We start from the raw sequence: 26,353 nt of genomic DNA, 5'->3' as shown, positions 1-26,353 counted from the left end.
AGCAAAGCCCTTAAAACTCCTGTAAAAAATGACTAGAACAGCAGAAACCACAAAATAACAGAATGAAACAGATTTCCAGCCCAACACAGCTTGGAAGGCCAACAAGAAGAGGTTATCACACTGGGCTCAGAGTGCAGAGCATCCCAGTGTGGGCTGTGCCAGGACAAACGTGACTGGAGCAAGCTTCAATGTGCTGAATCAGGGACAGCTGCTGCAGTTTCTGGTTTCTCAAACCACAAATGCTTTCAAAGGTCAGTGAAAAAGATGTTTCACGTGGGTGAGAGTGGAGCATGGTCTGGCCTCAGCCCCAGGGCAGCAGCAGTCACTCCCTCAACAGCAGCCTCTTCTGGAGCTCTCAGCCTACAGATGATGGGGGAATGGAGCAGCTGATCTAGGTCTCAGTCCTGAGTGGTGGACCTGGGGTGAGGAGGAGCACTGGCATTTGGGAGCTGGTGGTGGCTGTGGAGAGGGAATCCTATTTGCAGTTCCAGGGCAGAAAAGAGTACTTGTGATTGCTTACAGACCAGAGCACAGGCCAGGAGAGTAATAAACATCTCTCCCTTGATTATTCCACTCTGGAGGGGCTAAGAACTTACAGGTCCCTAGAGATATCTTGGAGAACAGCTGAACAAACCTGTGAAGCCTGGGGTAGTATGTCCTCCACTTTTCAAAGGACTCAAAAGTCAAGTAATTGACTGGGAAAATGCTCCAAAAAGGCAGCAGCCTTGCCTGGGCTTACTCTCTGACCTTTCCTTGCAAGTCCCATGCTCTCCACAAGTATGTTTCTCGCACAAGGAGTGGAAAGAGGGCCAGTGCCACTGGTCTGTAGAGTACGTGAAAGGGATATGTGCAAGAAAAATGAAGGGCTTTAAAAGTCAAACAGGGGTTATTAATCTGATTAATTGTTAGGAGACAATGGAATTTATTAAGTAGGGAGGTGACACTGTCCAGCTTGTACTTGAGGAAGATCACTTTGATTGGTGAGTGGCGTATGGATTGCAGTGAGGAGGGACTTGGGGTAGGGAGAGCAATCCTTAGAATTGCAACAATCCAGGTATGAGGGGATGTGGGTTTGAAGCAGAGTGGTATCAGTGTCAGAGAAAAAGAGGATGTGTATGAGAAGTAATATATTACAAAGGCATAAATGAAAACACTTGTCAACTGATTGGATCTAGGAGTAAGAGGGAGTGAAGAGTGGAAGATAACACTTCTACTTAGATGTGAAGGAGTCCAAATCCCAAATATTTGAAAATAAAATGAGTTGTTCTTTTTTGAAAAATTTAATTAAAAGAAGAAAGGATTCTAGGAAGGTGAGAGAGTAGGTCAGAAAAAAATTTTGGCTCTCCAATTTTCTTCCATGAAAAAAAGACAGAAATCACCTCAGAGTCACAGAAATAATCACAGTAGGAAGAACTTATTTGACCAAGACAATTTGAAAAGACTCCCGGAAAGACTCAGCCTTCTGGGAAAGAGGTTCTGCCCGAGTGAAGCGTGAATATCTCCAGGCTGACTCTAAAGCATAAACAAATAACAAGGCCTGAAGGGTAGCTGGGTGGAGAGGCAGCCTCACCCTTAGAAACTTTAATCTTGCAGACATTGTGGGAGTGTGATGACTGAGTCAAAATAGACTGAAGGACCTTCTACTATTGAGGAACGCCAAGCACAGCTCTATTGACCAGACAAGCCATGGTGGAAAGAAGAAGCCAGGATACACCTGGTGAGTGCAATAGTGAGGAACAGGGGCCCTGTTGGCTGTGGGCACTTGCAGGAAAGCAGAGTCCCTGCTTTCAGTTCTGGGGTAGAGAGGACAACTGTAGTTTGTAGTCACAGGAGGAAATGTAGGGAACAAAATATGTGGGACAGTGTGGCTGTGGGCCCTACCTATGGCTTAAAAGTGGAGAAAAGAGGCCAAGGTTTGACCCTGAGACAGACATCAGAAAATAGGTTTGGTGCATCATTCCCCATATTTCAGAACTACAACTTGATTATAATATAATATAATATAATATAATATAATATAATATAATAGCTGCTAAAAACAAAAGAATACAATAATAAAAAATAAGTAAGCAAAGGAGAAAGAATCCAACCATAGACAGTTACCACGGAGATAAGAAGATCTGGGTTCATATTCAGAGGAAGATAATGGAGCTAAAAAAGCCACTCCTTTTTCAATGAGAAACATGAAATGGTCCAAAAAACAAAAAGAATTCTTGGAAGAACTTTAAAAGGACTTTAGAAATCAAATAAGGGAGATTGAGAAAAAACAAGAGCAATCCTAGAAAATAAAGAAAATTATGAAAATAAAGTAAACCAACTAGAAATAGAGAATAAAAAACTTAAAGAAGAAAATAATTCCTTGAAAACTTCAGTTGGGCAAGGGGAAGCTAATTATGTTCTAAGACACCAAGGAATCATAAAACAAAATCAAAAGAATGAAGAAATAGAGGAGAAAGTGAACATCTCATCAGAATAAAACAACCAATCTGTAGAACAGATAGAGAAGAAATAATAGAAGATAGTCAGACTTACTGAGAAATTATGATACAAAAGAATCTTGATACAATATTACAAGAAATTATTGAGAAAATTGCCCTGAAGTTCTAAAAAAAGAAGGCAAAGTAGAAACAGAGAAGATCCACTGATCAACACCTGAAGGAGATCCCAGGAGGAAAACTTGCAGGAATATCATAGCCTAGTTTCAAAATTCCCAGGTTAAGAAGAAAATATTGGAAGGAACAAGAAAAAGAAACAATTTAAATATCATGGAGTTACAAGGATTACACAAGATCTAGCAGCTACTACCTTGAAGACCATAAGTCTTACAATACTATATTCCATAGAGCAAAAGACTTAGGGTTATGATTAAGTGTAATCTAGGAAGCAAAGTTAAGTATAATACTGAATGGGGAAAAAAATGGACATTAAACAAACTCTAAGGTTTTCAGGTTTTTCAGAATAGCCACAACTGAGGGGAAATTTTGACATGCAACATCCAAGAGAAATATAAAGAAAATATTAAAGACCAATTATAGGGGACTCAATAAGGTCAGATTATTTCATTTGCATATGTGAAAATATTAGCAGTACTCTTATGATTGTCATCATTGTTTGGGTAGTTTGAAAGAAAGACATGGGCTGAGCTGAGTATGATGGGGTGATTCTAAAACAAACTGTGTAGGGAAAGATAAAAAGGAGTAATTATCTCATACAAATGAGGAATAAAAGGAAAAATTCATAAAGGAAAAGCTAGTGGAGGTGAGGGGGGTAGTGCTGGGTACTTACACTCATCAGAAATGGGATAGAGGAAACAATACACACACATATGCAAAGGCATAATGTCTTCTAAGTTAAGAAAGAAATAATAGGCCAAGGGGATAGGGTAGGGGGAGAGGATAAGGGAGGTATACTTAGAGAGGTGGATAGCTTAAGAAATAAGAGGGCAAGAAATGAGGAGGTATAGGGTAAATAGGGAGATTAGGAGAGTGAGGAAAAAGAAGAAAGAAAATATACAACAAGCAATTGTAGTTTAGACTGTGAATGAGATGAATTTAGCTATGAAATGGAAATGGAGAACAGATAAAAAGTTTGAACTCAACAATGTATTGCTTTCCAGAAACATTATAAAAATGAGACATACACACAATATAAAATAAAGGGGAGGAATGTAACTTATTATATTAAAAAATGCATGGATAGTAATTATGATCTCAAAGTTAAAGTTAAAACAATTGAATCAAAAGTGAAAAATAGAGAGACTTCTCTATGTGTCCACAATATTATTCATTATTGTTTTAGACCATTAAAAACACCTAGACAGCACAGAATATCTGAGCATACACCTGCCAAAACACACACAGGAACTATATAAACATAAACATAAAACATTTTTTATACAAATAAACAGATTTAAATAATTGAAGTTATGCTGATTGTTCATGAGTAGGTAAAGCCAATATAATTTTAAATGAAAATTTTACCTAATAAATGTGTCATTCCACTTATCATGCCAATTAAATTACTAAAAATTATTTTACTGAGCTAGAAAAAATAATAATAAAGTTCATTTAGAAAAACAAAAGTTTAGGAACTTCAAAGAAACCAAAGGAAAAAGATGTAAAGGAAGTAGATTCAGTAGTATCAGACCTTAAGCTATATTATAAGATGAGAGTATTGTTGAAGTGTGAAAAGGATAATTTTGATTATTTTAAATAAAAATTTTCTTGTATAAAAAAACCTATGTAGCCAAGAAGAGAAGGAATGCAGGAAATTGGGGGGAGGACTTTGATATGAGTGTCTGTGAGTATACAAGTATATGTTTGTAGATATCTTTGTATATGGTTATACATCTTAGGCTTAATTGTAGCCTTCTTTAGTGTGGTGAGGGAAGAAAACTTGAGAAAATAAAGTTATAAGTGCACAGCAGAGAACAAAAGAAAACCAACAATGAAGGAAAGAAAAGCTGGGCAGCTTTGAAAAGGACATGTACTATTTATTATATAGGTTTTCTTGAAATGGAAATGCATTGTTTCATATTGAATCCTCTTTTGTGGTTTGCTGTGTACATGGCAGTTTTCTTTTTTTTCTTTTCTCATTTTGTGTTTGTTAAAAAATTTTCATTTACCAAAAAAGCTACTATTGTGAGAGGAAAGATCAAGACACAAACTCAGAAGACAATAATGTGTAAATAACTACAAGCAAAGCTGCAAAGAAAAAGTACAGATTGGTCATAAACCTAAAAAGCATTCCTGGCAGAGCTAAAGAAAGAGGTGAAAAGATTTTTCAAAAACCAAATATGAGTAGTAGAAGAAAACTTGGAAAAGAAATGAGAAAGAATCTAGAAAGTTATGAAAAAAATTAATAGCTTGGTAAAAACAACAACAAAAATGACAATGATAAAGTATCATTATAATAATTATTATCATTATCATAGTATCATATCACATCAAATTATCACAATAATGATAATGATAAAGAGGCAGAAAAATACTCCCAAAAAGATATCTGAAAAAACAGAATTGGCTAAATGGAAAATGAAGTATAGAACTTGCTTTAAGAAAATAATTCTTTAAGAATTAGAATTGGGCAAGTGGAAGCTTATGACTCCATGAGACACCAAGAAACAACAAAGCAAAGTCAAAAGAATGCAAAAAAATAAAAGACAATGTGGAATATCTCATTGGAGAAACAACTGACAGGGAAAATAGATTAAGGAGAAGTCATTTTAAAATTATTGGACTACCTGAAAATTCATGTTCAAAAAAAGGGCCTCTATTTCATATTTCAAGAAACTGTGAAGGAAAACTGTCCTGATATCTTAGAACTAGAAGATAAAACAGAAATAAAAAATCTGTCAATCATTGACTGAAGGAGATTCCCAGGTAAAACTCACAAAAATATTATAGACAAGTTCCAGAGCTCCCAGGTCAAGGAGAAAATACTGCAAGTAACTAGAAAGAAACCACTCAAATACCATGGAGCCACAGTCAGGATAACACATTTTTTTAAGCACCTACATCATTAAGGAATGGAAAGCTTAATTATAACGTTCCAGAAGACAAAGGAGCTGGAATTACAATCAATAATAATATATCCAGGAAAACTGAGTGTAATTCTTCCAGGAGGAAAATGAATTTAATTAAATTGAGGACTTTCAAGAATTCCTGATGGAAAAAATTGAGGTGAATAGAAAATTTGACATTCAAACATAAGACCTAAGTGGAGCATAAAAAGGTAAACATGAAAGAGAAATCATAAGGGACTTAATAAGGTTAAAATATTTATGTTTCCACATAGGAAGAAGAACTATGTAAGTCCTTAAAACTTGCTCATCATTAGGGCAGTTAGGAAGAGTCCAGACAGACCAAGGAAGGAGGCAGAGAAGATGGAAACAGTGAATCCAGAGCAATGAGAACATAGTAATTAAAATTATGACAAAAGTATGAAATAGGATCATAGAATTGGAAGGAGCCTTGGCAGTCATTCAATTCAAATACCTAATTTTCACATGATAAAACTTTAGAGACCAGTGTCAACCTCTGTGAATTTGGTCTAAGAAAGACAAACATGATTAGGTTGTGTCCATCCACGTATTTATTTTTCTTCAAATGGGGAGGCATGCAATTGGGGGTCCTGCTGTATTGGAACAGAGCCCTTTTGGGGGTTGGGGTATATGAATTTATACACCTTTTCATGGAGGGCTTGTATCACTCCATCATCATTTTACCTCAGAACAGAGGAAATATTTCTTCTATCAGACCAACCCCTAACCATACTAGACCATTCCCAGCCTTGGGCTATCTAGGCAAAAGAATCTGTCTCCACCCAAGGCTGAGTAGAACGAAATGGAGCTTCCTGTACCATTGATTAAATTACTTCAGACCATGGGTTGAGGTTTGACCAGGGTGTGGAGACTCAATACAACCTCAGTAATGTCTGGAAGAAGAAGCTGAGCTTTGGAATAAGGGGGCTGAGGGAAGCTCTGAGTCTCCAACATATTGATTACTAATAAAAATAATTTTTCACACCAGTTATACTATTTCTCCTATGTATGTCTTTAGTACTATTTTCACTAACGTTAGAGTTCCATTACAGCACAGCATGACAAGAAGAAGAAACAGCAGCAAATATTTCTCTCAGCTTGGCAGATCTCATAGATTCCAGATATCCTAAGGGAGTCAAATCTGTATTATTGGATTAATTTTAAAAAGGGAATCAATAAAATAATTTTTGAATCAGGAAGGAGCAAGTACAGACTCAAAGTTAATTCTATACTGGGATTAAAAAGAAAAGAACATTATCAAGGTTGTTTTAATCATTAACTTTATAAAGATGATCACCAGGGACTGCAGAAGAAGAGGGTAAAGAATCAAGAAGTACTGATATGATGAAGCCTTCTTGCAAAATTAGGTTTGGCTAGATTTTCAAATACATTCATTCTAATCCGGGATTTTTTTCTGATTAACAATTAAAAAACACAAATAGTCGGGGAGGGGGGAAGGGCAAAAAGGTTACATAAATGTAAAATATATTTTAAAATTTTCTACCAATAAATGAGGGAGGGGAGAGAAGAGAAAATCAAGAAATATTTGATGTTAGGTGTCACACAAGGCACACAGTGAAAAATAGATTAGATTTAGGGTTAAAGAACCTGACTTCAAATCCTGGCTTTGCCACCTTCTGTAATGCCAATGTGATACCCCTAGCAACTACTATGAAAATACATGCATATCTCCATGGTTGGTTCACAAAATATAAAAAACTCTCTTTCTCCAAGACAAAAATCAAAATATTCATTTGAAATATTCCTACTGGGATAGCAGAAGGCAAGATTTAGTAAGGTATGCATCACAAATCCAGGGACTTATGTCATTTCTCCCCATCAAGACTCCCTTGGAACAAGTTTCCTAAGCAAGTTCTTTCCCTCTACCTGTTTCTTTCTACACCTGTTTGCTCTCTACCTGCTTCTCCCTCTGCCCACACCTTTCCCTCCATGCAATACAATACAGACTGTTTCCAATCAGAAACTTGATAGGCTTAGTGCTGAGAAACTTGGAAATCAGCACTTATTTGGGAAGTTGTGGGAATCCTTGTGGCTCAGACCCTAACTGGCTCTATAGTCAGGGCTCCATGTGAGGCCAATTAGTAGGTGGGGAAGATTTTATATTCCATTAACCTTACACCTTCTTACTGGGTAATCTTCTTCCAACTTCTGGGAGATATGTTTCCTCACTTGTAAAACAGAGGCTTTGACTTGATGGCCTTTCAAATCCCTTCCAGTTCTATATCTCTGATTCTATTAATATTAGTTCTTCTCCAGCTCCTTTTATAAATGAAGAATCTAAGGCAGATAAGGTTAAGGGACACGTTTAGGGTCATACAGCTAGTAAGTGTCTAAGACTGGAGTTTAATCCACTGAGTCACCTAGCTATTCTTTTATCATCTGTGTCAAATCATATCACTTTGAATGGCCAATAATAGCTGCTACCCAAGCTGAGTTGGCTTTATTGTTTAGGTTTGATGATGTAGAATGAGTATAAATAGCTATTGTTTTCTATACTGACCAGAAACTCTGAGAATCTTCTCCTCTCAGAGAGATGTATTTTTGATGTTGGATTAGGTCATCTTTTGTCTCAATTCTTATCTAGCCCTGAGTCATTAAACGGATGTTGCCTCAGATAAACTCAGATCTGGGAAAGACCTTAATTTAGAAAGATCAAGGAGACCCACTGCATCTCAGGCCATTGCCAATTTTCTAAACTTTTTTCTTGCCACTGGACTTAGATGACTTTGGAGAAGAGAGTGAGGCTGACTTTTCCTGGCGCTGCCTGACTTAAATCCAATTCACCCAGAAGTCAAGATATCACCCTTGGAATATGATTGATTCTCTTTGAGAACAACAGAGGGCAGAGGGTGGATTAATGGTCCATAGTATTCCTCACTGCCAGAGTGGTCTGAAAACTGGAAAACTTCAGAACTGTAGCACTATCCAACTCTGTAATTCATATCTATCTAACTGTAGATAGATAGATATACATACACATGTATATACATATATGTATGTATGATGCAATCAGTTCTGCAACATATTGAAATTTGTGGGATCAGTTTGAGTGATGCCATGATTTCCATTCTTGAATGTCTTTGGGTATGTATGAACCAATCCATTGGGAGAGGCAACAAGTACTTTGATCCCTTCTCTCATCTCCTTTCCCTAAGAGGCAGCAGTGGGGAAGGAGCTGAAACACAATGGCCTGTACCCTTTGGGTAACATGTACCTATGAGGAATATCTTGCTCTTATTGTGAGAAATTATGTATAAAAGGAGCTGGAGGTTTGAAATTGTTACCCAGTCACTCTCAATGCCTCGTTGCCTTGGGATGCTTACTAAATTCCTTTCAGTTTTCTCTTCTGAGGTTATTTCATTATTGAGGGCAAAGCTGAGCAAAGATTTTCTTTCAATAAACAACTGTTCGTTGAATGTCCAATATAAGGCACTGTGCCAAGTGCTAGAGATACAAAGATACAAAATGACTGGCTCTCTTTACCCCACTCTTTTCTTCTGTTAATTCTTTGGATGTCTACATTAAAGGTCAATTTTACATGCTGCAAATTGTCTCCTGGTGAGAAGAGAGGGCCTAGAGGACCATTCAGGAAGGCATTTGGAGGTTACACATTCAAGTTACTAACCAAATATGGCAGGCTTGCTTCTTCAGACTGCTGGACACTCAACCATCCTCAGAATAATCCAATTCAACCAACATGTATTAGGAACTACTATGGCCAGGCCACCAGGGATACAAAACCAAAAATGAGGCAGTCTTTGCTCTCATGAAAGGCACGGAGGGCATCAGAGGGGAAGAGAGGAAAGAGGACTTGGGGGGTGGGGAAGAAATTTGATGTTCCAAACCTTCCTTGTTTCCTTCACTCTTCTCACAGCACCCCTCTTCTATTCTCTTAGCAGAAACTTCTCTTTTCCCACATCTGACACCTTGTGACATTATTCTTCCTTACTACCTTCTTCTTTACTTCAGTCTCTGATGAGATAGTCCTTCTCCTGGTCATGGTCAAACCATATTCATGCACCCATGATCCCATCCACTCTCATCTTCTCTAGGTGATGACACAGCCATGATCTCTACTCTCTGTAATCTTCCATTTTCCCCATCTATTAATTCGTTCCCTTTTATCTGCAAACATGCCAATATTCCCTCCACCTCATCCTCAAAAAACCCTCATTAGTTTGTACCATCTCCCTCCTTCCCTTTTCTGCTCAGTTCCTTGAGAAGGCTGTAGATACTAGATAGGTCCCCTTTCTTTTCTTGTTCCTCTCTTGTTATAAAAATATGGCTCCTTTTTTCATCATTTAACTGAAATTGCTTTCTCAAAAATTACCAATGAGCTTTTCCTTAACAAATCTAATGACGTTTTTAAAGTCCTCTCAACCCTCTGGATTTGTGCAATGTTTGACACTATAGATCACTTTTTTTTTCTTCCTATTTTCTAGTCTCTGGAATTTTTTATCACACTGCTATCTTTTAATTCTTCTCCTAACTCCCCTCCTCAGTCTCCCTGACTGGATCTTCATTCTTGTCATGCCCAGTAGATATGTGTCCCTCAAAGTTCTATTTTGAATTCTCTACTCTCTTCTCTATATTATTTCACTGGGCAGTATCTAGTATCCATAGCTCCGTTGGATCCAATTACCATCCATGTGCACGTTTCTCAAATTTGACACATATGCCTGAGTCTCTCTCTTGGACTATAATTCCACAGCACCAACTTTCTTTTGTACATCTTGACCTAAAGGTCCAAAAGGCATCTCAAATTCAATATATCCAAAACAGGACTCATTTGTTCCATAAATTTATATTTGCATATACATAAAACAGGACACACCTTACAAAGATATGTATTTTTGTATCCTACTGCCTGTTAATATATTGTTGGGTTATTTTTTTTTCTCTTTCCATCTTTTTTATTCCTTTTCACTTGAATATGTTCTTTTTTTTATTTTTTAATGTTTAACAATCACTGCCATACAATTGAGATTTTATCCCCCCCACACCTACCCCCCACTACCCCCTCCCTCCCTATGACTGCATACAGTTCTGTATAGGTTCTACATATACTTTCCTATTGAGTATATTTTCACTATAGTCATGCTATGTAGTCAGACTAAAATAAATGAAAGAAATCATATAACAAATCAAAACATGATACACAAACACATACACATACACAAACATGATCTGCTACATTTTGCGAATGACTTCCATATTTCTTTCTCTGAGTGTGGAAGGCATTTTGCCTTGAGAACCACCATTGGGATTTTTTTTTTTTATAAGAAGTTTTTGCGTTATTACAAAATTCCAAGTGTACCAGAAAAAACTCTCGCACACTGCGGTCGTTGCTGTGCACAAAGTTCTCCTGGTTCTGCTCCTTTCACTCAGCATCAGGTCATATAAGTCTTTCCAGGCCTCTCTGAAGTCTTCTTATTCATCATTTCTTATGGCACAATAGTACTCCATTACATTCATATACCATAATTTATTCAGCCATTCCCCAATTGATGGACATCCCCTTGACTTCCAGTTTTTGGCAACTACATAGAGTGCTGCTATAAATACTTTTGTACATGTGGGACCCTTTCCCATTTTTATGATCTCTTGGGGATATAGTCCTAGTAGCGATATTGCTGGGTCAAAGGGTATGCACATTTTTGTAGCCCTTTGGGCATAGTTCCAAATCGCTCTCCAGAACGGGTGGATGCGCTCGCAGCTCCACCAACAATGAATTAGTGTTCCAACTCTCCCACATCCTCTCCAGCATTTATCATTTTCTTGTTCTGTCATGTTTGCCAATCTTATAAGTGTCATGTGGTACCTCAGAGTTGTTTTGATTTGCATCTCTCTAATCAATAGTGATTTAGAGCATTTTTTCATATGATTATAGATATCTTTAATTTCTTCCTCTGAAAATTGCCTGTTCATGCCCTTTGACCATTTATCAATTGGGGAATGACTTGTATGATTATACATTTGGGTCAGTTCTCTATATATTCTAGAAATGAGGCCTTTATCCCCGAGTTTAGCTGTAAAAATTCTTTCCCAATTTACTACATCCCTCCAGATTTTGGTTGCATTGGGTTTGGTTGTGCAAAAACTTCTCAGTTTAAAGTAATCAAAATTATCCATTTTGCATTTCATAATGCTTTCTATCTCTCCTTTAGTAAAAAATTCTTCCCTTCTCCATAGATCTGATAAATACACTATTCCTTGCTTCTCCAGTTTATTCATGGTATCAATCTTTATACCTAAATCATGTACCCATTTGGACCTTATTCTTGTGTACGGTGTCAGGTATGGGTCTATGCCTAATTTCTGCCACACTGTTATCCAGTTTTCCCAGCAATTTTTGTCAAACAATGAGTTCTTATCCCAGAAGCTGGGGTCCTTGGGTTTATCAAACAGAAGGTTGCTATATTCCTTGCCTACTGCATCTTGAGTGCCAAGTCTATTCCACTTGTCTACCTCTCTGTTTCTTAGGCAGTACCAAGTGGTTTTGATAATTGCTGCTTTATAGTACAGTTTGAGGTCTGGTAGCGCTAGGCCACCTTCCCAAGCATTTCTTTTCATTAGTCCCTTTGATATTCTGGACCTTTTGTTTTTCCAAATGAATTTTGATATTATTTTATCCAGCTCTAGAAAATAATTGTCTGGTAGTTTAATTGGTATGGCACTAAATAAGTATATTAATTTAGGTAGAATTGTCATTTTTATTATATTAGCATGGCCTACCCATGAGCAACTACTGTTTTTCCACTTACTTAGATCTGACTTTATTTGTGCAAAAAGTGTCTTGTAATTGTGTTCATATAATCCCTGGGTTTGTTTTGGCAGGTAGACTCCTAAGTATTTTATACTGTCTACCCTAGCTTTAAATGGGATTTCTCTTTCTATCTCTTGCTGTTGGACTTTGTTGCTAATATATAGGAATGCAGAAGATTTGTGTGGATTTATTTTGTAACCTGCAACTTTGCCAAAGTTGTTTATTATTTCAAGTAATTTTTTACTTGAATCTCTGGGATTCTCTAGGTAAATCATCATATCATCTGCAAAGAGTGATAACTTAGTTTCTTCTTTGGCTATTCTTATTCCTTGAATATCTTTATCTTGTCTAATTGCTACAGCTAACATTTCTAGTACCATATTGAATAATAGTGGTGATAATGGACAACCTTGTTTCACCCCTGATCTTATTGGGAACGCATCTAGCTTATCCCCATTGCATATAATGCTTGCTGAAGGTTTTAGATAGATACTGCTTATTATTTTATGGAAAGTTCCCTTTATTCCTACGTTCTCCGGTGTTTTTAGTAGGAATGGGTGTTGTATTTTGTCAAAAGCTTTTTCTGCATCTATTGAGATAATCATGTGGTTTTTGTTAGCTTTGTTGTTGATGTGATCGATAATGCTAATAGTTTTCCTAATATTGAACCAGCCCTGTAATCCTGTTATGAATCCTACCTGATCATAATGTATTAATCTCATGATAAAATGCTGTATTCGTTTTGCTAAAATCTTATTTAAAATTTTTGCATCTATATTCATTAGGGAAATTGGTCTATAATTTTCTTTCTCTGTTTTGTCTCTTCCTGATTTGGGTATCAAAACCATCTTTGTATCATAGAAAGAATTTGGGAGGACTCCTTCTTCCCCAGTTTTCAAGAATAGTGTATGTAGTATTGGAATTAACTGTTCTTTAAATGTTTGATAGAATTCACTTGTGAATCCATCTGGCCCTGGAGATTTCTTCCTAGGGAGTTCATTGATGGCTTGTTCAATTTCTTTTTCTGAGATGGGGTTGTTTAAGTATTCAACTTCCTCTTCTGTTAATATGGGCAATTTGTATTTTTTAAAATATTCATCCATCTCGTTTAGATTATCGAATTTGTGGGCATAAAGTTGGGCAAAGTAGTTTCTAATTATTGTTTTAATTTCCTTCTCATTGGAGGTGAGTTCACCCCTTTCATTTTTAATATTAGTAATTTGATTTTCTTCTTTCTTTTTTTTAATCAGATTGACCAAAGGTTTATCAATTTTATTAGTTTTTTCATAAAACCAACTATTGATTTTATTTATTAATTCAATAGTTTTCTTAATTTCAATTTTATTAATCTCTCCTTTGGTTTTCAGTATTTCTAATTTGGTATTTACTTGGGGATTTTCAGTTTGTTCTTTTTCTAGCTTTTTCAACTGCAAGCCTAAGTCATTGATCTCCTCTTTCTCTATTTTATTTATGTAAGCACTCAAAGATATAAAACTTCCCCTAATAACTGCTTTTGCAGTATCCCATAAGTTTTGGTATGTTGTCTCACTATTGTCATTCTCTTGAATGAAACTGTTGATTGTTTCTATGATTTCTTCTTTAACCCAACCCTTCTTTAGAATTAGATTATTTAGTTTCCAATTGATTTTTGGTTTCTCTTTCCATGGCCTTTTATTACATGTAATTTTTAATGCATTATGATCTGAAAAGGATGCATTGATTATCTCTACCTTTCTGCACTGGATTGTGAGATTTTTATGTCCTAGTACATGGTCAATTTTTGTAAATGTTCCATGTACCGCTGAGAAAAAGGTATATTCCTTTCTATTCCCATTTAATTTTCTCCAAAGATCTATCATATCTACCTTATCCAGAGTTTTATTTACCTCCTTAACCTCTTTCTTGTTTATTTTGAGGTTAGATTTATCGAGTTCAGAGAGGGGGAGGTTGAGGTCTCCCACTAGTATAGTTTTGCTATCAATTTCTTCCTTCAACTCCCCCAACCTCTCCTCTAAGAATCTGGATGCTATACCACTTGGAGCATACATGTTTAGTAATGATATTGCTTCATTGTCTATGGTGCCTTTTAGCAGGATATAGTTTCCATCCTTATCCCTTTTGATTAGATCTATTTCTGCTTTTGCTTTGTCTGAGATTAGGATTGCTACTCCTGCCTTTCTTACATGAGCTGAAGCACAATATATTCTGCTCCATCCTTTGACCTTTATCCTATGTGTATCCCCCCGTTTCAAATGTGTTTCTTGTAAGCAGCATATTGTTGGGTTATGGCTTTTAATCCATTCTGCTATCCGTCTCTGTTTTATGGGAGAGTTCATTCCATTCACATTCACAGTTATGATTACAATCTGTGTATTTCCCTCCAACCTCTTTCCCACCATTTGTGCTTTTAGCTCTCCTGTCTCCCTTCCCCTCCTCAACAGTATTCACTTTTCTCCCCCTCCTCCTGCAGCCTTCCCCTCCTTCTTTTAGCCCCCCTCCCTCTTACTCCCCTTTACTCTTATTGCTTCTTCCCTCCCTTTTAGCCACCCTCCCCTTTCTTCCCCCTTCCCCTCCTACTACCTATAGAGGTAGTTAGGATTATCTACTTAAGATTATTGTTCCCTCCTTTAAACAAATCGGATGAGAGTACCTCTCAAACAATGCTCATCTCCCTCCCCTCCTTCCTTCTACTATAGTTTTGTACTTCTTCCTGTGATATAATTTGCCATTTCCTGCTTCCCCCTTTTCACACCTCCTATTACAATCCCTTCTCATACTTAAATCATATTTTTGACATGACATCATTTACTTTATGCCCACTCCCTCTACATATATCCCTTTTATCATAATAGCTGCACAGTTCTCAAGATTAACAGGTATCATCTTCCCTTATAGGGAGGTAAACAGTTTGCCCTTATTGAGTAGCAAGTTTTTATTTTTGTTTTTTCCCCTCTGTTTACCTTTTTATGATTCTCTGGAGACCTGCATTTGAAGATCAAATTGTCTATTGAGTTCTGGTGTTTTGGTCAGGAAGCTCTGGAAATCCCTTATTTCGTTGAATGACTTTTTCCTTGCCTGAAATGTTATGCTGAACTTTGCTGGGTAGTTGATCCTTGGCTGAAGTCCCAACTCCTTTGCCTTATGGAATATTGGGTTCCAATTCTTTCGATCTTTTAATGTAGAAGCTGCAAGGTCCTGTGTGATCCTGACTGTATGTCCTTGATATCTGAATTGTTTCTTTCTGGCTGCTTGTAGTATTTTCTCCTTCACTTGATAGCTCTGGAATTTGGCAACGATATTTCTTGGGGTTTTGAGTTTGGGATCACTTTCAGGAGGGAAACAGTGGATTCTTTTGATGACTATTTTGCCCTCTGAGTCTAGTACTTCTCGGCAGTTTTCCTTGATGATTTTCTGGAAGATATTGTCCAGACTCTTTTCTTCATCATGGGTTTCTGGCAGGCCAATAATTCTTAAATTTTCTCTCCTGGATCTATTTTCCAGGTCAGTTGTTTTTCCAATTAAATATTTTACATTTTCTTCTATCTTTTCATTCTTTAGATTTTGTTTGACTGATTCTTGTTGCCTCATTGAGTCATTAGTTTCTACTTGCCCAATTCTAATCTTCATCGTATTGTTTTCTTCAGTTAGCTTTTGCATCTCCTTTTCCATCTGAACAATTTTTCCCTTTAAGGAGCTATTTTCTCCATTTAATTTTTGTACTTCTTTTTCCATTCGACCAATTTTCACAGTTAGATTTGTGTTTCCTTTTCCATTTGATCAATTTTCCCAATTAGGTTTTGGGTTTCCTTTTCCGTTTGATTAACTCTTCCTTTTAGGAAATTATTTTCTCCAGTTAATTTTTGAACTTCCTTTTCCATTTGTTCAATTTTCCTTTTCAGAGTGATGTTCTCATCAGTGAATTCTTTTTTTATAATTTTAAAATTATTGGCCAGTTTTTCTTCTATTTCCTTCTTCAGCTGTTCCAGGTAATCTGGTTGTGCTTGCGAGAAATTCATAGTCCCTTCTGAAGTTTCAGATGGAAGTACAGTGTCAGCTCTGACCTCTTTGGTGTTTGTGTTTTGGTCCTTAACCCCATAGAAAGATTCTATGGTTTTTTCACTTTTCGTCTGCTTTTTCCTATTCATGATGTTGGCTGAGTGTTGTAGCTTCTGGTTCTTTCAATCAGAAGGTAGAGAACTTTGTGTTGAGCTGATGTGTGTAGAAGCTAAAAGCAGGTTTTTGTTTTTTGTTTCCCAGATCAACCCTGGAGTTAGCTTGTTAGGTGTGTGGGAGGGGTGGTCTGGTCACAGGAGATCTCCTCAGCTGACCTGAGGCAAAGGCAAGGTCAGGGGATGGTGATCCCAGCTTCCCTATTGTCTTCCCTTTTCCCCTGGAGGGCTGGGGCACACCTAGATGCTAATGTGTGTTCCCACCCCTCCTGCGGCTCGTCTCCTGGTGCTGAGGCTTGCCTGGGTCTCAGTGCGAATTTTCTCTGGCCTGGGTCATCTGTCCTTCCGGATTGCCTCCGCCACAGTAGGAAGAATCCCCCTTTGCTATTTTCCTAGCCTCTGGTGTTATGAGACTATTTGCCCCCTTCTGCTGTTCCCACTGATCCAGGATTTTTCTGGGGAAATATTTTATGGTTCTTTCACAGTCATGGAGGGGGAGGAGAGAGCATTTACTGAGCACTCCGCCATCCTGGCTCCCGGAAGTTCAAGTAGGTGCCTTACCGAAGTTTAGTCTTCAGGCTGAAGGTTTTAAGGGCTGCTGCGCTGATATCTGGTGCTCAGCGGCTCTCACTGGCTCGGTTTGGCTTGTCTCCTGCTCCGCTGGTTTCGCCTGCCACTCTCGGGTTTCTCAGGTCCCTTCCGCCGTGCTGCGCTGACCGCACTGCGCTGTGCGCTGGGGGCTCACCCCCGTGGAACAGATCCTTCCCGTGGACCTTCCAGTCTAACCTGGGCTCCGAATCCATCAAAGTCTGTCACCCACTGATTTCCGCACCTCGAAAGTTTGGTCATACTCTCCTTTCAGAAATATCCAGAGGAGTTTGTCCAGGAGCTTAGGTGAGTCGTTGCTTTCACTCCGCCATCTTGGCTCTGCCCCCCCTTGAATCTCTTGGCTCCGCCCCCCTTGAATCATGGGTTATTTTTTCTTTTTTGTTGGGTAATATATATGTCTGCTTGCAAGGAGTATATATTAGTGTAAGGGTAATACCTTTGATATGACTTCATAATATGAAACATCAAATTTAAAACTGAAAGTTTTGAATAACTTTCCCCCAAGACATTTTTTTATTTCTTTAAGATGCTCTTATCTCTCACCAACTGAATTTGAAGAAAATATTAGAAATTGTGATTGTAAAAAAAGAATTGTGAATAAAATGTGTAAGATACATTATTCATTCTGTATGTACCATTAATTGGGTCACCCTAAACAAATTACTTCATCACTGTACTTCTCTGAGTTTTTTCCTTATCCATATAATCAGGATGATAATACTTATACTAACTACATCAAACGGGGTGGTTAAATATTAAATGAAATGATATATTTTAAAATTGCACTTTGTAAGCATACTATTGAAAGGCAGACTGGCATGGGTAACCAAGAGCCAGCTTAGAATCAAGAAGCCCTAGCTTAAAATCTTCCCTGAATCTCTTAGTAGGCATATGAGAAGGCCAAAGAATCTCCAAGCTCCAGGGACCTATCTAAATTACATCCACTTATTTACATATGGAAATTAATTTTCCCACACTAATTAAATCATAAGACTAGATGGAAAGAAAATAAAAACCTTTGAAGTATTTTTTAAGTTATTAACATATGTTGACTGGTATATAGTTTTCATTCTCCACCCCCCAAAAAATTTTTATACAATGCAATACATAGAGTTTTATGTGAAAATGCTTATGGTATGCAATGTTCATTCCTATACCCAGAAGACAAGTGGTACAACACAACTTAATTCAAGAGAAAATTCATGGTTGTTAAGTCTGTCCAACTCTTCAAAACTCCATGTGGGGTTTTCTTGGCCAAGGTACTGCAGTGGTTTGCCATTTCCTTTTCCAGCTCATTTTACAGATGAGAAAACTCAGGCAAATAGGGTTAAGTGATTTGCCCAGGGTCACACAGCTAGGAAGTATCTGAGACCAGATATGAACTCAGCCTCTCTGCTGCCCCTCAAGAGCAAGACATAGTTCACTTTCTGGGAGGAAATGACATTTTTGGAAGAGAAGGAACAATTTGCTCCGGGCTTCTTTTTGATGTGCTACATACATATGTGTATATGTGTATGTATATATATACACACAGAGACACATACATTATACATATATGTATATATGTGCACATATATGTATACAACTGAGATTCCATGGATATATTCCTCTCCTCAGATAGATCTCCAAGGAAAAGGACTAAACACAAATAGACCCTTATTTGGCCCTGGACCTTATCGATATCAAACCTAGGAAACTTGCTCAGAGGCCCTGGATAGGGAGTGAGTGACAAGGACACATGGAGATGAGGGGGACAGGGCTGACTGAAATCCAGTGACCTGACTTTGAAAATACTGGCTCAACTCCTTAGTCCTAGACACAGCTAGGCAGTGGAGAGAGCACTGGGTCTGGTTTCAGGAAGACCTGAATTCCCATCCAACCTCAGACAGGAGCTAAGCCAGTGTGTCACCCTAAACCAGACACTTAACCTATTTCCTTCAGTTTCTTCAACTGAAAAATGGGAGAATAACAAGCACCTCCTCAAAAGGGTTTTCAGGATCAAAAGAGACACTTGTTCAGCACTTAGCACAGTGCCTGACACACCCTAAGCGCTACAGAAATGTTTATTCCCTTCCCAGTGGGGCTTTCTGTGAATAATAACTTTTCTAAGTCTCATTTCCCTCCTTTTGAAAAAGAAGGCATTGAACTAGCTAATCTCTAACGTCCCTTCTACGTCTAAATCTATGATCTGAGAGACTAAAGCTCTGGTCCTGAAAGGGGCACCTGGGTGGCCCTGTAAAGCTGCCTGAATTCTAAATGAGAGTCTACCAATAAACACGGGCTGCCTTTTTTTTGAAAAGGAGGAGACACGAGTAGGTGCTTTTGATGACTTTGAGTTTTCTGGTATTTTGACAGCTTTATATGTGAATTCTCTTCCCCAAAATAAGACCCTGAAAGCAGAGCTGACCCCATTTTCCAAGCGCTCTCTCATCAGCCTAAATGGCAGTGATAAGGGGGTCCTGGTCCGAGAGATGTGTTTGTCCAGGAAGGGCTGGGGCCGGGAGCCTAGAGAAGGTGCTGCTTGCCAGGTCCAGGATGATCTTTCTTTCCTCCCGCCCCAGGACCCCAGCACAGCCTTTGCTTATACTCTGTATTAACCAGAGAAATCCATTGTGAAGTTAGAAATAAGGAACTTTGGGGAAAGGAAACTGAAAGTTTGCAAGCCATCTGGGGCGGGGCGGGGCGGGGTGGTGGAGAGAGAAGTTGGTCTAAAGAGCCAGGAGAGAGTGCTGACTGCACCCCCGCTTCTGCCCTCTCTGCTCCCCAGTTACTCCCTCCAGAGCCCAGCGAAGAAACGTCGCAGCCCCGGCTCCCAGCTTACACCTGCCTTGATGGCCGCTGAAGGCACAGCCTCCGACCCGCCGTACCGGGTCCTGGTCCTGGTGCCCAAGCTCTGTTCTGGAATAGAGAGGAAACTGCAAAAGTATTTCCAGAGCCCGCGGAAGTCCGGGGGAGGCGAGTGCACGATCACAGCCGGCCCCACCGAAGGCACTTTCTGGGTAGAGTTTAGGGAAAGAGAAGGTGAGTAGAAAGGGCCTGGGGGAGCAGCTGGACAGAGACTGGAGTGGGAAGAAAGGCTGCGTCGGGAAGACGGGGTGAACTGGGAGAGGGCACCAAAGTGGAGGACAGCCTGGGCTAGGAGAAGGGTCCTGGGAAACAGGGCTTGGGTTAAGAATAATAATAGCTTGCATTTATATAAAGTCTACCATGTGTCAGGCACATTTGACAGGCTAAGTTCTTTACAAATATCTCATTTAATCCTCGAAACAGCTCTGGGAGGTAGGTACTATTATTATGCCCAAATTACAGTTGAGGAAACTGAGGCAGAGGCTAAGTGGCTTGTCCATAGTCACATTACTAGTAAGTATCTGAAGCCACATGGGGAAATCAGTTCTTCCTGACGCTGGCGGCAGCACTACCTTGTGTCCCCTACAGATGGGCAAAATTTCTGCCCATTTAGAGGACTCTTCTGTGGGTTTGCTTCATTTCCCTGGGGTTGGAATTGGTCTGTCTCTCACCTTCATTCAGGAACTCAGGATTACCACCAAAGGAGGATGAGGGATCCATCCTCTTTGTACCAGGTCAATATACATTTATCAGTTATGTGGTTTCACCTCCATGTTGTTGGAAAGCCAGAAATCTCCCAATAATACCACCCTTCGACCCACAAACTCTTGGAAGAAGTTGTCTGAAACACCTCAGCGGGAAAAGAGAACTGCTAATTGAGGGAGACCTGAGCTGTTTCGGGGAGGAGGCTGGGTAAGAAGACAGGGAAAAAGGAACCAAGATTATGTCTGGATCATCTGGGTTCTCATTATGCATTGTGTTCCCCAAACCTTAACTGAGTGGGCTGGAACTTGGATTTTTTCAGGATTAATTTACTACCCCTTGTGCCTCATATCGGCCATTATTTGTGGTTCAGTTTCAGGGAAGCTTCAGTTTTCTACCATCACTTCCATTAAGTCTTAGTTTTCTCCCCTTGCCTCTCCAAGACAGTTGCAATCTTATATGGGTTCTACACATACATTCTTATTAAGCACATTTTTACCTTAGTTATGTTGCATAGAGAAATTTAAATGAATGGAGAAACCATGAGAAAAAACAGACCCAAACAAAACATAACACAAGAGAAAATATTCTACTTCATTCTGCATTCTGATTCCATAGTTCTTTCTCTGGATGTGGATGGTATTTTGCCTCAAGAGTCTGTTGGGAATGTTTTAGGTGTTTGCATTGCTGTGAAGGGCTAAATCAATTATAAACAGTCCTCACACATTGTGGCTGTTACTGTGTATAATATTCTCCTGGTTCTGCTCATTTTGCTCAGCATCAATTCATATAAGTCTTTCCAGGTTTTTCTGAAGTCCATTTGTTCATCATTTCTTATGGCAAAATAGTATTCCATTACATTCATATACCACAACTTGCTCAGTGATTCCCCAGTTGATGGGCATTGCCTTGATTTCCAGTTCTTGGCCACCACAAAAAGAGCTACTATAAATATTTTTGTACATGTGGGGTCCTTTTCCCATTTTTATGATCTCTTTGGGATACAGCCCTAGAAATGGTATTGCTGGGTCAAAAGGTATGCACATTTTTATAGTCCTTTGGGAATAGTTCCAAATTGTTCTCCAGAATGGTTGGATTAGTTCACAACTCCACCAGCAATGCATTAGTGTTCCAATTTCCCCAGGAAATATCCCAGGAATCTTCTCCAGCATTTATAATTTTCCTATTTTGTTGTGTTAGCCAATCTGATGGCTGTGATATGGTGCCTGAGAGTTGTTTTGATTTGCATTTCTCTAATCAATAGTAAATTCTCCTGTAAAGAAAGCAAAATTATCCATTTGATAAGTCAGGATACTGAAAAAGCAGGATACTAGGAGGGAGGACTCTATCTTCTTATCCTTTCCAGTTTTCCAGTTTCCTTCTTCTTGTCCTTGAGTGTCTCATTTCCTTTTCTTCTTCTAGGTTTTGTCTCTCTGTCCCTGTCACCCTCCTCTTCCTGTTTCTCCTTTCTGGGCCTCAGTTTTCTCATCAGAAAATTAAGGGATTTGGATGAGTCAGTCTCTGGAAAGTTCCCTGAAATTCCTAAAAATTGTAAGAGCCTATGATTTTATGAATGTTTTCAGAGATCTGTCCAAAGCATAAAGTTTGAAAGATTGATAGAAATATAAAATATAGGTTCCTGCTCCTGTGGCTTGGTCCTATATAGGTGGGGAAGAAATGGTTCCTGTCCTGAAAGCTGGAAGAGAGGAAGGCATAGAAATTCCAAGTTCTGTAATCGTATTTGCATACAACTTGTTTGGCTTAGGTAATACCTGAGTATCATATATCTTAAAATAATTGACCATGAAGCTTTATTCCTAAATTAAAGCACAGACAATACAAATGTAATGGGGGGGAACAAATTTTGCCACCAACACTTCCGTTTTACATAGAAAAGCAGATTTAAATCTCAGTCTTGGTACCTAACTATCTCATTGAGTGATTGCCTTGGAGGGGTAGAAGAGGTAGACAATACTCCAGCAGAAGGCGGCATTTGAGCTGAGTCTGGAAGGAAACCAGAGAAACTTTGAGCTGAGTCTGGAAGGAAACCAGAGAGACTAGGAGGCAGAGGTGGGAAGGAAGAATGCTTGAGGCCTGGGGAGCTGCTAGGAAAGGCACTGAGTCAGGAGATGGAGGGTTGTGCTTAAGGAACAAAAAGGCTAGTAAAGCTGAACTAGTAAAAGGAGGGGAGTAAAGTCTGAGAAAAGGGGAAAGATGAGACGGGACCAGAAAAAAACAGAATTTTATACTTGTCTTGGAGGTGAGAGGAGCCCTTGGAGTTTATAATAGGGGAGAGTTGCCTGTTCATCTGAGCTTAGGAAGATCATTTTGGCAGGTGGAAGTGGACTGAGGAAGAGACAGGAGGTAGGTAGAGCAACCAGCAGGTTCTTACAATAGTCCAAGTGTGAGGTCTTGAGGACCTGCACCAGGGTGACAGTTGCTGTGTGAGTAGAGAGATGGAATGAGGGGACATGGGAAATGCTATGAAAGTAGAATGACAAGACTTGGCCATTGATGGGATGTTTTGGGGAGGGGGTGGCTTGCAAGTAAGGAACTGAGGATGATACCTAGGTTGTGAGACTGAAGGACTGGTGATGTTCTTGATGATAGTAAGGAAATTTAAAAAGAGAAAGGGTTTTGGTGTGAAAATGAGTTTTATTTTGAAAATGCTGAGTTTGAGATGTACACAGGGATCCAATTTGAAATGTCTGGTAGGTAATTGTTGATAAGAGGCTGGGGAGTCCAGAGAGAGGTTAGGAATGGATAAATAAATCTGAAGATCATATACTCGGGGGTGATTATTAAGTGCATGGGCACTGATGAGATCTGCAAGTGAAATAGTACTGAAGCAAAAGAGGAGAGCCCAGGACAGAACCTTGGGGGACAACCAGGTTTGACCTGGACAGGTAAGAGGGGAAGCAGAAGAAAGCTATGCTATAGAAGTCTAGAGTGTAGAGAGTACCCAGGAGAAGAGAGTGATCACCGTTGTCAAAGGTTGTACCTCCAAAATGATGAGAATTTAACAAAGGCCCTTAGATTTGGCAATTAAGAGATCATTGGTAACTTCATAGAGCACTTTCAAGTGGATGATGAGGGTGGACGCTAGATCTCAGATGGTTTAGAAGGAAGTGAGAGGAAAGGAAGTGGACACATCAAATGTAAGCTTTCTGTCAGTCAAAAAACCTTGACTAAGTGCCTCCTATATGCCAAGCTCTGTGCTGGAGTTTTCTAGAATTTGACTCAAGTGAGGAGGGTTTTTAAGGGAAAGAAGAGACATGATCATATTGGGAGGTATGGGGGGATTTCTATGACTTGATTGATGCGTTAGTTGATTTTGCTGAATTGCCTTTTTTCCCCCTCATGCATTTTTTATCCTTGTCTTTAGGGGAAAAGGAAACTGAATTCAGTTCACACATGGTGTGCAAGGACAATTTGAGTTTGCTGTTTTGCACAAGAGAGAAGTGCTGTAAAGTCTAGTTTCTGACAGTTGGAAGCCAAAAGGGTTTGAAAGGCCGAGCTGTGGCTGCTGATGAAGGGGAAGCTGGGTGCTTCCTGCCTGTGACTGGCTAGTGTAGTCAGTCACAGGGAAGTTGTTTACATTCACAGTGCAAAAACAGAACTAGCGAGGGACTTTCCAGGAAAATGAAAGAGAAAGTTGAAAAGCCTGGCAAATAAGTTCAGGGCTGAAGAGGAGGGTGGAGGCATCAGATTCTTTCCCTCTGGTGCTGGATGGTCCCTGAGGTGCCAATCCCTCCCTGCAAGAAGTTGCTAAAGAATTTGCAGTGTTACTTCCAGGATTCTGCCTAACCACCCTCCCCCCGCCCCCGCTCCTCCCCTACCTCCCCAGAGATAAGAAAGAGGCCATGTGCTCACACTGTAGATGGGACACTCTGAGTTCTTTCTCCTCTTTCACTATGAGGAAGGGACTTGAGGAAAGGTAGTACTGGGAAGGGACTGGAGTCCATGCTGAAATCAGGTGAGGGGTGGATAAAGAGATGGATAAGCTTATCAGATGCCACAAGTGAAGAGGACCCCTTGGAGATCATCTTGTCTAACTTCTCCCATTTTACAGATAGAGAAACTGAGGTCAGAAGAAAGTCAGGGCAGTCATCAAGTGCTGTTAAATACTTGCTGCATTCTAGACACTGTGATAAGTTCAGGGTAAACAAATAAATATGGTCCTTGCCCTCCAAAATTCATCATCTTCTAGGGGAGAAAACATACGAACAACTATGTTCTTACAAGATATATTCAGAGTAGGTTGGAGTTGATCTCAAATGAAAAGGACAAAAGAAAGGGAAGAACAGGGTGGAAAAGGAGCAGGAAAAATCTGCTGCAGGATGTGGTGTCTGAGCTGAGTTTAGAAGGTAGCCAGGATGTGGAGGTGAGGCGGAAGAACATTCCATTCATAGGTGACAGTCAGTACAAAGTCACAGTAGCCACAGAGTAGAGAGAAACAGAAGACATAATCATAGTGTTGTAGAGGGGATTTTTCCATGTAAATTAAGTGACAGAGCCATGATTTGAACCCAATCTCAGGCAGGGGCCCTGGCTTAGATTCACTACTTTTCCCCTTACAGCCACTGTGATACTCAGCACTTTACTTAAACTCTGAAGCTCAAGCTTATCTGTAAAATGAAGAGGATGGACCAGGTGGCAGCCTAAGCCCTTTTCTTTTTTGTTTAAATCAGTTCTTTCTGGTTTGTTCAGTATTTAGGTTACTATGACAACTTATAACTCTAAATCAATGAACTTAATGTCCTTAATGACCTTAAAGTTAACCCTACCACTTAGAGAAATTTTGTCTTTGGGTTGGGCAATTGCAGGCATGGCCCAGGCACAGTATCAACACTTAGGTGACCATTGGACATTGGAGGGGGATTTCTACACTTGCTAGATTTACTCCTGACTGAGGGAGGGACTGAAGGGGGAAACACTCCTTTTGTTTTAATCTAGGAGGAGAATGTGTCAAAATCACAGAAACTCATTAAGGCTAGATTGACAGTCTGGGAAATAAAGCATTAGAAGAATCCAGCAATAATAACATTATCTACTGCTCCTTATAATGAATTCACTCACCTGTTGAAAAAATTATAATACAAAGCAAAAACTAAAATAAAAACAAAGCCAAGGGACTTTGGGTCAACATATGGCTAGAGAGTATCTGGGTTCAAGTCCTGCCTCTGACAGTCACTGACACATCGTGGCAATGATCTTGTCCCTCAATCTCTCAGTGCCTCTGAGCACCATTCTCAGCCACTCTAAGCAAGTGCTGATTGCTTTTGAAGTGGGAGTGTGTAGCAGCAGTGCGATATTCACAGCCCCTACTGTGGCCATCAATATGCCTGCCCAATTCTGAATCTCATAATACAATAGACCTTCCACATGGAAGACAGAGACAAAGCATTTATTCAGACACAAGAAAGCGAAATCTATCATAGTAATGACATCTATACACGATAGCAATGTAGAGGGCAACGCAAGCTCCAAGCTTTACCTGTGTTAGGCTTCCCACAAACCAATTCCCTTAAACAAAATAACAAGCTTTCTCATTCATGCTAGCCAGCTGCCTTTCCCAGCTCTGATTGCTCTCTAACTTCCTCTTTGCTCTACTCTAGCTCTGCCTCTTACTGTTCCATCCTTCCTGCTCCACCATTTCTTGTTCCATGTGACTTGACTCATGTGACTCAGGCTTCC

General features: G+C 39.3%; 1 protein-coding gene across 2 annotated transcripts in view; it reads left to right on the top strand.

Moving 5' to 3' along the window:
- Positions 1–19,795: 19,795 nt before the first annotated feature.
- LOC140506523 (protein mono-ADP-ribosyltransferase PARP14-like) overlaps positions 19,796–26,353 on the top strand; it is a 94,468-nt gene continuing 87,910 nt past the window's right edge. The window contains exon 1 of one of the 2 annotated variants that reach the window (XM_072613797.1): positions 19,796–20,128. In XM_072613797.1, the coding sequence (XP_072469898.1) occupies positions 19,939–20,128 (190 nt within the window). In that variant the 5' untranslated portion in view covers positions 19,796–19,938. The remainder of the gene's footprint in view (positions 20,129–26,353) is intronic. The other variant, XM_072613796.1, reaches the window with a different exon arrangement.

This window comes from Notamacropus eugenii, chromosome 5, assembly GCF_028372415.1.
Source record: "Notamacropus eugenii isolate mMacEug1 chromosome 5, mMacEug1.pri_v2, whole genome shotgun sequence".
Lineage (NCBI taxonomy): Eukaryota > Metazoa > Chordata > Mammalia > Diprotodontia > Macropodidae > Notamacropus > Notamacropus eugenii.
Note: the sequence above shows the minus strand (reverse complement) of the source record. Positions and strands in the feature narration are given on the sequence as shown.